A 12,630-nucleotide genomic window follows, 5' to 3' on the forward strand; every position below is an offset into this window, starting at 1 on the left:
CCTGCGTGCAAACTTTGGACATTTCTTTTTGGACAGACACCTTCAATGGTTTAAGGCTAATTCCAGGTATAGAGATGATTGGTTTGTGATTACAGTCCAAATTTTATGTAAAAATGCTTCCCTTTTCCTCTCTTCAAAACCACCAGTTTTAATAGGAAATAGGACAACGTCTAAGCATCTCTACATCATTTCAGGCCGGTGTCTACAGACAGAGAAGTAGGAAGGAGGAGACAGGAGGGGAGGAATAGGGAGCGAGTGATAGAAGAGAAGAAGAAACAGAAATGGAGTTGAAAGTGGTGGAAAATGTCTGAAAGAACAGTGAGATTGTCTGTCCCCGTTTCTCCTACTGTGTCAAACTGTTACCATAACAGCTAACTTGTACAGTTGAAGTCGAAAGTTTACCTACACTTAGGTTGGAGTCATTAAAACATGTTTTTCAACCACTCCACAAATGTCTTGTTAACCAACTATAGTTTTTAATTTATAATTCACTACATCACAATTCCAGGGGGTCAGAGGTTTACAAACACTAAGTTGACTGTGCCTTTAAACAGCTAGAAAAATTCCATAAAATTATGTTATGTCATGAAAAAGGGGGAGGCTTGTAAGAAGAACACCATCCCAGCATGGGGGTGGCAGCATCATGTTGTGGGGGTGCTTTGCAGCAGGAGGGACTGGTGCACTTTACAAAATATATGGCATCATGAGGTAGGACAATTATGTGGATATATTGAAGCAACATCTCAAGAAATCAGTCAGGAAGTTAAAGCTTGTTCGCAAATGGGTCCTCCAAATGGACAATGACCCCAAGTATACTTCCAAAGTTGTGGAAAAATGGCTTGAGGACAACAAAGTCAAGGTATCGGAGTGGCCATCACAAAGCCCTCACCTCAATCCTATAGAAAATGTGTGAGCACAACTGAAAAAGCGTGTGCGAGCAAGGGGGTCTACAAACCTGACTCAGTTACACCAGCTCTGTCAGGAGGAATGGGCCAAAATTCACCCAACTTATTGTGGGAAGCTTGTGGATGTCTACCCAAAACGATTGACCCAAGTTAAACAATTTAAAGGCAATGCTACCAAATACTAATTGAGTATATGTAAACTTCTGACCCACTGGGAATGTGATGAAAGAAATAAAAGCTGAAATAAATCATTCTCTCTACTATTATTCTGACATTTAATATTAAATGTGAAATAAAGTGGTGATCCTGACTGACCTAAGACAGGAAATTATTACTAGGATTAAATGACAGGAATTGTGAAAAACCTGAGTTTAAATGTATTTGGCTAAGGTGTATGTAAACTCCTGACTTCAGTTGTATATCTCAACAGAGCTGAAGCACACAGAGCTTGTGATACATTACAAGACATTTTCTTCAAGGCATGAGCAGTGAACACCATCTTATATCTGATACTAAACCAGTCTATTTGACATATGTAGGCAGTGATAAATGTAAGAGAGAATAAAGACAGTTGAGGAAAGGGTTTGTAGTTTTACTTCCTGTTGACAACTCCATGTACAATGCACACGCTGTTCACATGGGGGGAGAGAATAGCATGGCAAGGGACTCATGCAGACTCATTATAATATATAGACTTTTTCTGACCATATAATCAATAAAGGATGTTCCTTCTGCACCAAATAATTAGTGCAATGAATGGTATCTAGCCACTACATTGATAAATACAAAGGAGAAGACATGTTCAGAACACCTCCAGAAGGCTACAGGAGTTCTTCCCCATTACATTCAAGATGATATCACTCATCATCAATTACTTCCAAGTAATGAGCTATAAGTCGACTTCAAAGCACACAGCATGTTAGGTCTGTGCGTCCCAAATGGCACCCTATTCCCTATATATTGTGCTACATTTGACCAGAGCCCTATGGGGAATAGGGTTCCATTTGGGACGCAAGCCGTGTCTTAGCTCACCCAACCCTGAGAGGCCATTATGGACTTAATAACAAGATACCATTACACAAACCCCACAGAGAGAAGAGAGGAGAGACTCCCTGCATCTATAAACTTAAATAGGAGCGTCAGCTGATGCCTGCCTGGCGCCCTGGTCTGCAGAATGAGCAATCATCTTAAGGCAGGATTCAGGAACACAGTAAGCTTTGTGTGACAGAGAGAACATAAGACTGCGTTGTCCCCCCCCCCCCATCTCCCATCTCCCTCTGAGAGTGTCTATTTCTTTGTGACCATCTCTCTCTCTCCCTACCTCTTTCTCTCTCTCTTTCTCTACAAAATAAGTTTTCGCTCAAAGATATTATTCAAATTTTAACTAGAGAGAAATTATATTTATTCTAGGATATTTCCTGAATATAGGTCACGGGATCGTTGGTATTGAACATGTTTTCTTCTATCCTCAAGTAATGAGAAAAAAGGGCCTTGCCAGTCGGCACCATTCTCAACAGAATAATTGTGTCCCAAATGGCATCCTATTCTCTATACATTGAACTACTTTTGACCAGAGCCCAGACACTTGTGAAAGGTAGTGCACTGTAAGGGGTGCGTACTGGTGGCAGAGAAGTCAGGCGCAGGAGAGCAAAAACTGTGTTACAACGGTGCAGTATAAAAATCACTGTCAACAGAACAATCAATAGAATGAGTACAAAACCCAGTGCACACCAGAATACCGTGCACAAGCACTTACAATAAACACTTCTGGACAAGGACATGGGGGGAACAGAGGGTTAAATACACAACATGGAATTATGGAATTGAAACCAGGTGTGTGGGAAGACAAGACAAATGGAAATGAAAAGTGGATCGATGATGGCTAGAAGACCGGCGACGCCGACCGCCAAATGCCACCCGAACAAGGAGAGGAACCAACTTCGGCGGAAGTCTTGACAGCACTATAAAGGGAATGGGGTACCATTTGTCATGTGCATATGTGAGGCAGATCCACCCAGAAGTCATCTCTGACAGGCAGGCTGCTTTCTTCAAAAGCAGCCTGCCTGCCTGGCCCGTCAGTCTGAAATCTAATCTTTAGTATCAGCCAAGAGATCAGTTCATACAGGGCAAGCATGGGGTTTGAAATAGTGTTGTGATGACACCTGCTTAAAAACACAGGATTGGAGAGAGTCACTTTAGGAAAGGGCCACAAAGGCATAAGTGGAATGTGACATGACCCAGGCTGCCTGGGTCAGACATCACATAACCCAGACTGCCCGAGTCAGACATCACATAACCCAGGCTGCCCGGGTCAGACATCACATAACCCAGGCTGCCCGGGTCAGACATCACATAACCCAGGCTGCCCGGGTCAGACATCACATAACCCAGGCTGCCCGAGTCAGACATCACATAACCCAGGCTGCCCGAGTCAGACATCACATAACCCAGGCTGCCCGAGTCAGACATCACATAACCCAGGCTGCCCGAGTCAGACATCACATAACCCAGGCTGCCCGAGTCAGGCATCACATAACCCAGGCTGCCCGAGTCAGACATCACATAACCCAGGCTGCCCGAGTCAGACATCACATAACCCAGGCTGCCCGAGTCAGACATCACATAACCCAGGCTGCCCGAGTCAGACATCACATAACCCAGGCTGCCCGAGTCAGACATCACATAACCCAGGCTGCCCGAGTCAGACATCACATAACCCAGGCTGCCCGAGTCAGACATCACATAACCCAGGCTGCCCGAGTCAGACATCACATAACCCAGGCTGCCCGAGTCAGACATCACATAACCCAGGCTGCCCGAGTCAGACATCACATAACCCAGGCTGCCCGTCAGTCAGACATCACATAACCCAGGCTGCCCGGGTCAGACATCACATAACCCAGGCTGCCCGGGTCAGACATCACATAACCCAGGCTGCCCGAGTCAGACATAACATAACCCAGGCTGCCCGAGTCAGACATAACATAACCCAGGCTGCCCGGGTCAGACATCACATAACCCAGGCTGCCCGAGTCAGACATCACATAACCCAGGCTGCCCGAGTCAGACATCACATAACCCAGGCTGCCCGAGTCAGACATCACATAACCCAGGCTGCCCGAGTCAGACATCACATAACCCAGGCTGCCCGGGTCAGACATCACATAACCCAGGCTGCCCGGGGTCAGACTCAGGCTTCTCATTCAAACAGAACTAGACCCAACCTTATACAAACACAACTGTTATGGCTTGATGAAGTCTTCATAAGTCCTTTATAGACTAATTCTTCAGAAGTTGTAGGGTCGTTTCACGAAGAGTACAATTTAAGTGTCTGTGATATTTTAAGTAAAAATGTGCAGCACCAATATTCAATAAAACAATGTTATACTAAATGAAGTTGACTAATTATACCACATGGAAATTCAATGAATCAATTTAGTCTTTTATTTTTTTTACACTTAACGCCAACATTTCTTCAAGTTGTTACCATCATTGCAAAGCCCTAGTTATGTTCTTGCTTTGACAGTCATTTCTGAAGATAATTATTTATTTAATATTATTAGTGAATAATTTACATATGTCCCTCATTTTAAGGTCAACCCTGATATGTGAACAGAACTCTCATTTTATTATGGTGAAACTATTCCATTTTAAGTGATTTTTTCAAAAGAAAAATATTACCCATAGTAACTGTTACCCATAGTTAGGCTAGAAATATTTTAACAATGTCATTTTTGGGGTGAAGCTTACATTCAATTGCTACTCCCGGTTGCCACAACAAGCTTCCATCTCCCCCGTCACAAGGAGATGTATGGCTGATTATGATGAAAACCTCAACCCTGTTACGGTCAACCCTGTTACGTTCAACCCCGTTACGGTCAACCCCGTTACGGTCAGCCCCGTTACGGTCAGCCCTGTTACGTTCAACCCCGTTACGTTCAGCCCCGTTACGGTCAACCCCGTTACGTTCAACCCCATTACGGTCAACCCCGTTACGGTCAACCCTGTTACGGTCAACCCTGTTACGGTCAACCCTGTTACGGTCAACCCTGTTACTTTATTGGCACTTACTATTGTCACTTTTTTTATTCAACCCCTGGAGATGGGAAAACATGTTTTTTATGAAGTTGAACATGTGCTCATTACATCAGAATGTCATGTTTTTTTTACCAAGTTACACTACACAAAATGTACTCTATTCGTGGAACGACCCTGTAGTTCTTTTAAAAGAGGGACCCAGAACTATTTTGACAAGAGTATTCTAATAACAAATAGTGAGATTTAGTCCATGAGAGTCTTGGGGTTAACAGTCCATCCTTTCAGAAGTGAATAACCCTCTTTATAGTGTCTCATAAGACTCCCCATCTCTAAATGAAGGCATTAGTTTGTCTCTCTCAGTAGTGATTTGTCCCGCTGGGCATGTAATTTGCATCTACAGGTTTCAGCTGCTGCGGTAAGACAGCTACAGACAACAAACACACATACAACTGCTGTGGTAGGACAGCGACAGACAGCCCCCTGATCAGTCTGCTGTTCCGAAGCACATCGCCACCCTGTCTGTGACCTCACTCACAGACCTCGTCCCAGATAGCACCCTATTCCCTATATAGTGCACTACTTTTGACCAGGGCTCTGGATGCTGTCTGACAAGACACCCAACATTGTATAAACTGCCTAAATTTAGCTGGAACCCAGGAAGAGGAGCTGCTGCTTTGGCAGCAGCTAATGGGGATCCATAATAAATACAAACACATTCACCAATACGCTCCTTTCAAATCACGAAATGAGCAGTCCCCAGTATCTCTCTCTCTCTTTAATCTCCCTCCCTCTATTTTTTTCCTCACCATCCATATGTGTAGTAGAGGGATACTCTGTATCACATTGCTCTCGTCTTCAAGCTATCTCAAAAGAAGAGGTGTTGTGGTGGTGTTTCTAGGGACTCGCAAGGCTGCTCCAGAATAACATGCTGGGTGCATTAAACCCACACCACCAGATTATGGGTTTGCTGTTCTGTCCATTCCAGCTCTCAGAAGTAAGAGCCAAGGCAGAGTGAGACAGCCTATAATTAAAACTGTACAGACAGTCACAGCTTCTATCCACCACTGTAGGTTCACTGTGGCTTGGACATACCCCGTGTTTGAATTGGACCGGTACATACCGGTACCACCACCTCAAAATATTCTACTGCTTGAGTAACAGAATATCTTATAGAATATTGGATCAAATATTGTGGAGTACTGTCACCTAAATATATAAAATACTGGGCTGGACACAAAGTGAGTACCGGCCTATATTTAAATCCACTTTAAACACTGGACATACCCATAAGAAATACCGATGAATCTTCAGAGGCCTGATGTCGTGATAGGGAATGGAGGAAACACCAATAGTAGTTGATGTCAAATGTGCAGACATTGCAGTTCATGGATTTTCAGACTTGCGTGTTGCAGAGCAGACCTTACAATATTTCACTTCAGAGATTTTAATCTCTACATGAGTCGGTCCAGCTTGAGCAGGTTATACCCATTTACACTTTGAGAGTAAATGTATCCATTTTTAATATATGTTTCAATAAAGAGTGCTATACCATGCCACCATTGTTGTGTCTTTCATGCTCCAAGTGAAAACAAAGAGAAGCATTTATGAACAGGATGTTGTCTGCTCTGGTGCACCAAGGCTGTCCCCCAAATGGCACACTATTCCCTATAGTGCACCACTTTTGACCAGGACCTATAAAGGCTCAGTCTACAGTCAAAAGTAGTGCTCTTTAATGGGAATAGGGTGCTATTTGGGACAACCCATATTTCAACATGTCACATGGGACTGAGAGGCAGACTGGATGCCCATGCTGCCTGCCCCCATGTATAGAAATACCTATGTAATAACATATGTAACAACATACATTCAGATAATCTGGCTGGCCTAATATATGCATTAAATCAATCACAGAGATCCATTGCCAGGGGGAGGAGAAAGCATTGCTGATAGGAATATGCATTTATTATAAATTACCAATAAAGGTCCCACACTAGTAAATGTTGCTACATGCAGCCTGGTCTCATACACTAGATGTAACATAGTGAATATAAATCCTGGATACTAAAATTAGTATGGTATGTTACATTTGGTATGGTTATATAAGACAGCTGGTTACTTAAGGCAAAACAATTAAATAGGGTGGTTGATCAGGCATATAACACTAACGTCTAGCAACCCGAAGGTTGCGAGTTCGAATCTCATCAGTCAACTTTAGCATTTTTGCTAATTATCCAACCTTTCAACTACATACTACTTTTTAGCTACTTTGCAACTACTTACTGTGTTAGCTAACCCTTCCCCTAACATGAACCGTTTTAACTAACCCCTCATATAACCCTAACCTTAACCCTTTAGCTAAACCTTCTCCTAACCTAGCTAACGTTAGCCACCTAGCCAGAATTCCTAACATATCATACGAAATGGGTGATGGACATCTACAAATGAATGCATACCATATGAAATGTGAAATGTAAAATACATTAAATGGAGTGTCTTGGTTTCCATACAGAATAATACTGTAATGAAACAAGCAGGGAGCAGGTCTCGAACCCTCGATCCTTCGAGCCCGAGGCTGTGCCGCAAGGCAGAGTCCATTTCCGCGCTTATAAACCCAGAGTATTATAAACCCAGAGTATTATAAACCCAGTGTATTATAAACCCAGAGTCGTTACAATACGAAATACCCTGAGACCAGGTTGCAGCGACATGTTATATTTATAGCCTATTTGGCAAGCCAAACCAATAAAACATTCAGTGTGAACTTCAAAATGTTGAGTCGTGTTTCAAAACACTCACCACCATCACACGAGAACATTAAACATGAATAGGTCTACATTAGGCAATAATTTTATACTTTACCGTCGACATTCTCTCGGTCGCTGATGTGCTGCAGGTTGCAGCCCGTATCCTCCCTACTCAACTCCGGCTCGGTGTTGTACGACTCCAGCCTCGAATGAGCATTTCTTCGGAGCTTCGGACTTGAAGACACACAGCAAGAGGTCGTGCTCCCCATCTTTCCAATGCGTTACAATGTTGCTATTACCTATTGGAAGAACGACACCGGTAGTTCAAATCGCTACTGAAGCGAGGAGGAGGATCAAAGCAACGAGGGTGAAACCACCGCCGCGACCAGCACATGAATAAAACTGTCATTGATAAATCCTCCAACTACATCTGCAACTAAGCAGAGAAATGTTTCTCATTTTACACTGTAAACTGTTTTTAGCCAGCATACCTTCTAAGTAAATCAATTAAGCTTCCACAGCATTAACCACGCTTTTGAACATGACGAACGTTCATTTTTAAATCATCCATGCCTGATGAGGAGGAGACATCGTCGTTTTTATCAGTTGTGTAAAGGGAATGTAAATGGTGCTCTGCGATACACATGATCGTGAAGGCAACACAGTTGTAGCTTGAAAAGGTTCCGGTTCAAGTGGGTGGTTACAATTTAGCTCAGAACCTCCTGTCGGGATCACATCAGAGACACATATTCCCAGATCACACAGACCCACAAAGAATTCTATAAACTCCCATATCTTCTAGGCGAAATACAGCCATGTGTAATCACAGCAGCAACATTTGTGGCACGTTGTATGAGAAAAGGGCAACCAATGGAGCACAAACAACATCGTAAATACCACCAATATCTTTGTTAATTTAATTAAATTCAAAAGGCTTTATTGGCATGGGAAACATGTTTACATTGCAAAAGCAAGTGAAATAGATCATAAACAAAAGTGAAACAAATAATATAAAAATGAATAGTAAATATACTCAAAAGTTCCAAAGGAATAGACATTTCAAATGTCATATTATATTATACTGTGTTGTAAAGATGTGCAATTAGTTAAAGTACAAAAGGCAAAATAAATAAACATTAGTTATCTTTCCCCACTATTCTTACTACAATTATTTACACATTGCTAAAACACTGCACATAGCTGATATTATAAACTGTGTGGTTCAAGCCCTGAATGCTGATTTGCTGACAGACGTGGTATATCAGACCTTATACCAGGGGTATGGCAAAACATGTATGGCAAATGGCAAAACATGCTCTAATTATGTTGGTAACCAGTTTATAATAGCAAAAGGCACCCCGGGGGTCTGTGGTGTATGGCCAATATACCATGGCTAAGGGTTGCATTGTGCATAATAACAGCCCTCAGCAATGGTATACTGGCCATATACACCCCCCCCCCATGCCTTATTGCTCAGGACTACTTGGCATGATGACTGGCAGAACAGCTGAAACTGGAGCAACAGCACGGCCAGGTGTACTGGGGACAGCAAGTAGTCATCAGGCCACGTAGTCCTGAGGCATAGTCCTAGGGCTCAGGACCTCCGAGAGAGAAAGAAAGAGAGAGAGAGAAAGGAAGAGAGAGCATACTTAAATTCACACAGGACACCGGACAAGACAAGAGAAATTCTTCAGATTTAACAGACTGACCCTAGCCCCCCCAACACATAATCTACTGCAGCAAAAATACTGGAGGCTGAGAGAGCAAAGCACACCCACAACATGATGCTGCCACCTCCGTGCTTCACGGTTGGGAAGGAAGAAACCACTGCTCCAAAACCGCCATAAAAAAAGCCAGACTACGGTTAGCAACTGCAAATGGGGACAAAGATCGCACTTTTTGGAGAAATGTCCTCTGGTCAGATGAAACAAAAATAGAACTGTTTGGCCATCATGACCATCGTTATGTTTGGAGGAAAAAGGGGTAAGCTTGCAAGCTGAAGAACACCATCCCAACCGTGAAGCACGGAGGTAGCAGCATCATGCTGTGGGGGTGCTTTACTGCAGGAGGGGCTGGTACACTTCACAAAATAGACGGCATCATGAAGTAGGAAAATTACGTGGGTATATTGAAGCAACATCTCAAGACATCAGTCAGGAAGTTAAAGCTTGTTCGCAAATGGGTCTTCCAAATGGACAATGACCCCAAGCGTACTTCATAACTTCAAAATGGCTTAAGGACAACAAAGTCAAGGTATTGGAGTGGCAATCACAAAGCCCTGACCTCAATTCTATAGAAAATGTGTGGGCAGAACTGAAAAAGCATGTGAAAGAAATAAAAGCTGAAATAAATCATTCTCTCTACTATTATTCTGACATTTCACATTCTTAAAATAACATAGTGATCCTAACTGACCTAAAACAGGGGGATTTCTACTAGGATTAAATGTCAGGAATTGTGAAAAACTGAGTTTAAATGTATTTGACTTAGGTGTATGTAAACTTCCGACTTCAATGTACGTTTCAATACGAAAGTATGAACGTGATAGAGAAGTGCAGGTGTTCCCTCATTTACAGACAGAATGTCATTTGAGATGCAATCAAATATAGATGCAATATCTGTTTTATGTTGTGACATATCTCAACCAGAGATGTTTTATTGTCATGTATGTTACAGCCCTTGTAAGTAGTTTTGGCTCAACTCCATTTAAGATCTTTAAGATATTTGATGTAATAATACCCTCTGTCCACAAGAGGCCAGTGTGGATCAACTATCAGTGTAGGTAGTGGGTTCAGGATTGACCACTGGAGGGCGCAATGTCCTGTAGTGGAAATTTCCACTTCAACCAGACAGTATGAACTTCAGTAAGATGTTGCAATGCTGCTAATAAAATATTAAACATACACCCACCTCAAGTTGTTCAACTTCTCAGTTTTGATAGGTCCTATCTGACGGGTGCAGTCCTCATATAGTAAGCATTGTAGGCAAGTTGCTAAATATACAGTAGTTGTTGATTTTCCGTATGACAATGAAACCCTCATCTACGCTCGTACATTCACTCTTCAAATGAGCACTTTCTGTGTAAGTGAGAATTGGACATCAATTCTGAGAGAATATATTCACATATAATCCTCTTTAAAATAACCAACCTCTTTAAAGTGAACTCTTTGGTAAAAATATAAATCTAAGAACTCAGTTCTCTTTGTATTCACACTGCCCTTGGCGCTGAATGAGGACTCAACTCTTATGCAGGTTCACTTCACCTATTTTGTGGTCGGAGTTCTCTTCGCGTTCACATTGCTATGTTTAGAAAGGAACCAAGATTTTTTTCCAGTAGAATACCTCGTACTGAAGAGCTCAGTGACTTTCAACGTGGCACTGTCATAGGATGCCACCTCTCCGACAAGTCAGTTTGTCAAACTTCTACCCTGCTAGAGCTTCCCCGGTCAAAAGTGCTGTTATTGTGAAGTGGAAATATCTAGGAGCAACAACGGCTAAGGCGCGAAGTGAAAGGTCACACAAGCTCACCGAATGGGACCACTGAGTGCTGAAGACATAAAAATAGTCTGTCCTCAGATGCAACACTTACTACTGAGTTCCAAACTGCCTCTGGAAGCAACATCAGCACAAGAACTGTTCGTCGGAAGCTTCATGAAATGGGTTTCCATGGCCGAATAGCCGCACACAAGCCTAAGATCACCATGCACAATGCCAAGCGTTGGCTGGAGTGGTGTAAAGCTCACTGCCATTGGGGCAATGGAAATGCGTTCTCTGGAGTGATGAATCACGCTACCCGCCCCAATGCATAGGGCTGTTTTTCATGGTTCGGGCTAGGGCCCTCAGTTCCAGTGTAGAGAAATCTTAACGCTACAGCATACAATGACAGTCTAGACAATTCTGTGCTTCCAAGTTTGTGGCAACAGTTTCCGGTTTCAGCATGACAATGTCCCATGCACAAAGCGAGGTCCATACAAAAATGGTTTGTCGAGATTGGTGTGGAAGAACTTGACTGGCCTGTACAGAGCCCTGACCTTAACCCCATCGAACACCTTTGTGATGAATTGGAACACCGTCTGAGAGCCAGGCCTAATCGCCCAACATCCGTGCCCAACCTCACTAATGCTCTTGTGGCTGAATGGAAGCAAGTCCCCGCAGCAATGTTCCACCATCTAGTGGAACGCCTTCCCAGAAGAGTGGAGGCTATTATAGCATCAAAGGGGGGGGACCAACTCCATATTAATGCCCATGATTTTTGGAATTAGATTTTTGACGTGCAGGTATCCACATACTTTTGGTCATGTATGTTGTTGTTCTCACACTATTCAAACCCCACAATCATTAAACAGCTTATGAAGTTCTCTTAGCCTGTAGATCTGTGCATCCTTGACAATCGCTACTCAATATCCAAAAACAGCACACGTTTTTTTCAACGAACCTACACATGTTCATCTAGTCTCTTGTGGCACCAATGTGAGGGGTTATGTCAGGGGGAACGCTGTTGCAGTAGTCTAGTGTGTGGGGTTATGTCAGGGGAAACGCTGTTGCAGTAGTCTAGTGTGTGGTGTTATGGCAGAGAAACGCTGTTGCAGTAGTCTAGTGTGTGGTGTTATGTCAGGGGGAACGCTGTTGCAGTAGTCTAGTGTGTGGGGTTATGTCAGGGGAAACGCTGTTGCAATAGTCTAGTGTGTGGTGTTATGTCAGGAAACGCTGTTGCAGTAGTCTAGTGTGTGGTGTTATGTCAGAGAAACGCTGTTGCAGTAGTCTAGTGTGTGGTGTTATGTCAGAGAAACGCTGTTGCAGTAGTCTAGTGTGTGGTGTTATGTCAGAGAAACGCTGTTGCAGTAGTCTAGTGTGTGGTGTTATGTCAGGGGGAACGTTGTTGCAGTAGTCTAGTGTGTGGGGTTATGTCAGGGGAAACGCTGTTGCAGTAGTCTAGTGTGTGG

General features: G+C 43.1%; 1 protein-coding gene across 4 annotated transcripts in view; it reads right to left on the bottom strand.

The window, feature by feature from the left end:
* LOC124041920 (cyclin-Y-like) overlaps positions 1–8,456 on the bottom strand; it is a 34,323-nt gene extending 25,867 nt beyond the window's left edge. For 2 of the 4 annotated variants that reach the window (XM_046360087.1, XM_046360086.1), the window contains exons 1-2: positions 8,179–8,456; positions 7,803–7,986 (exon numbers count right to left, since the gene is read on the bottom strand). In XM_046360087.1, coding sequence (XP_046216043.1) covers positions 7,803–7,956 — 154 coding nt within the window. In that variant the 5' untranslated portion in view covers positions 7,957–7,986; positions 8,179–8,456. The remainder of the gene's footprint in view (positions 1–7,802; positions 7,987–8,178) is intronic. The other 2 variants (XM_046360089.1, XM_046360088.1) reach the window with 1 other exon arrangement.
* Between the last annotated feature and the right edge of the window lie 4,174 nt (positions 8,457–12,630).

This window comes from Oncorhynchus gorbuscha, linkage group LG08 (genome assembly GCF_021184085.1).
Source record: "Oncorhynchus gorbuscha isolate QuinsamMale2020 ecotype Even-year linkage group LG08, OgorEven_v1.0, whole genome shotgun sequence".
Lineage (NCBI taxonomy): Eukaryota > Metazoa > Chordata > Actinopteri > Salmoniformes > Salmonidae > Oncorhynchus > Oncorhynchus gorbuscha.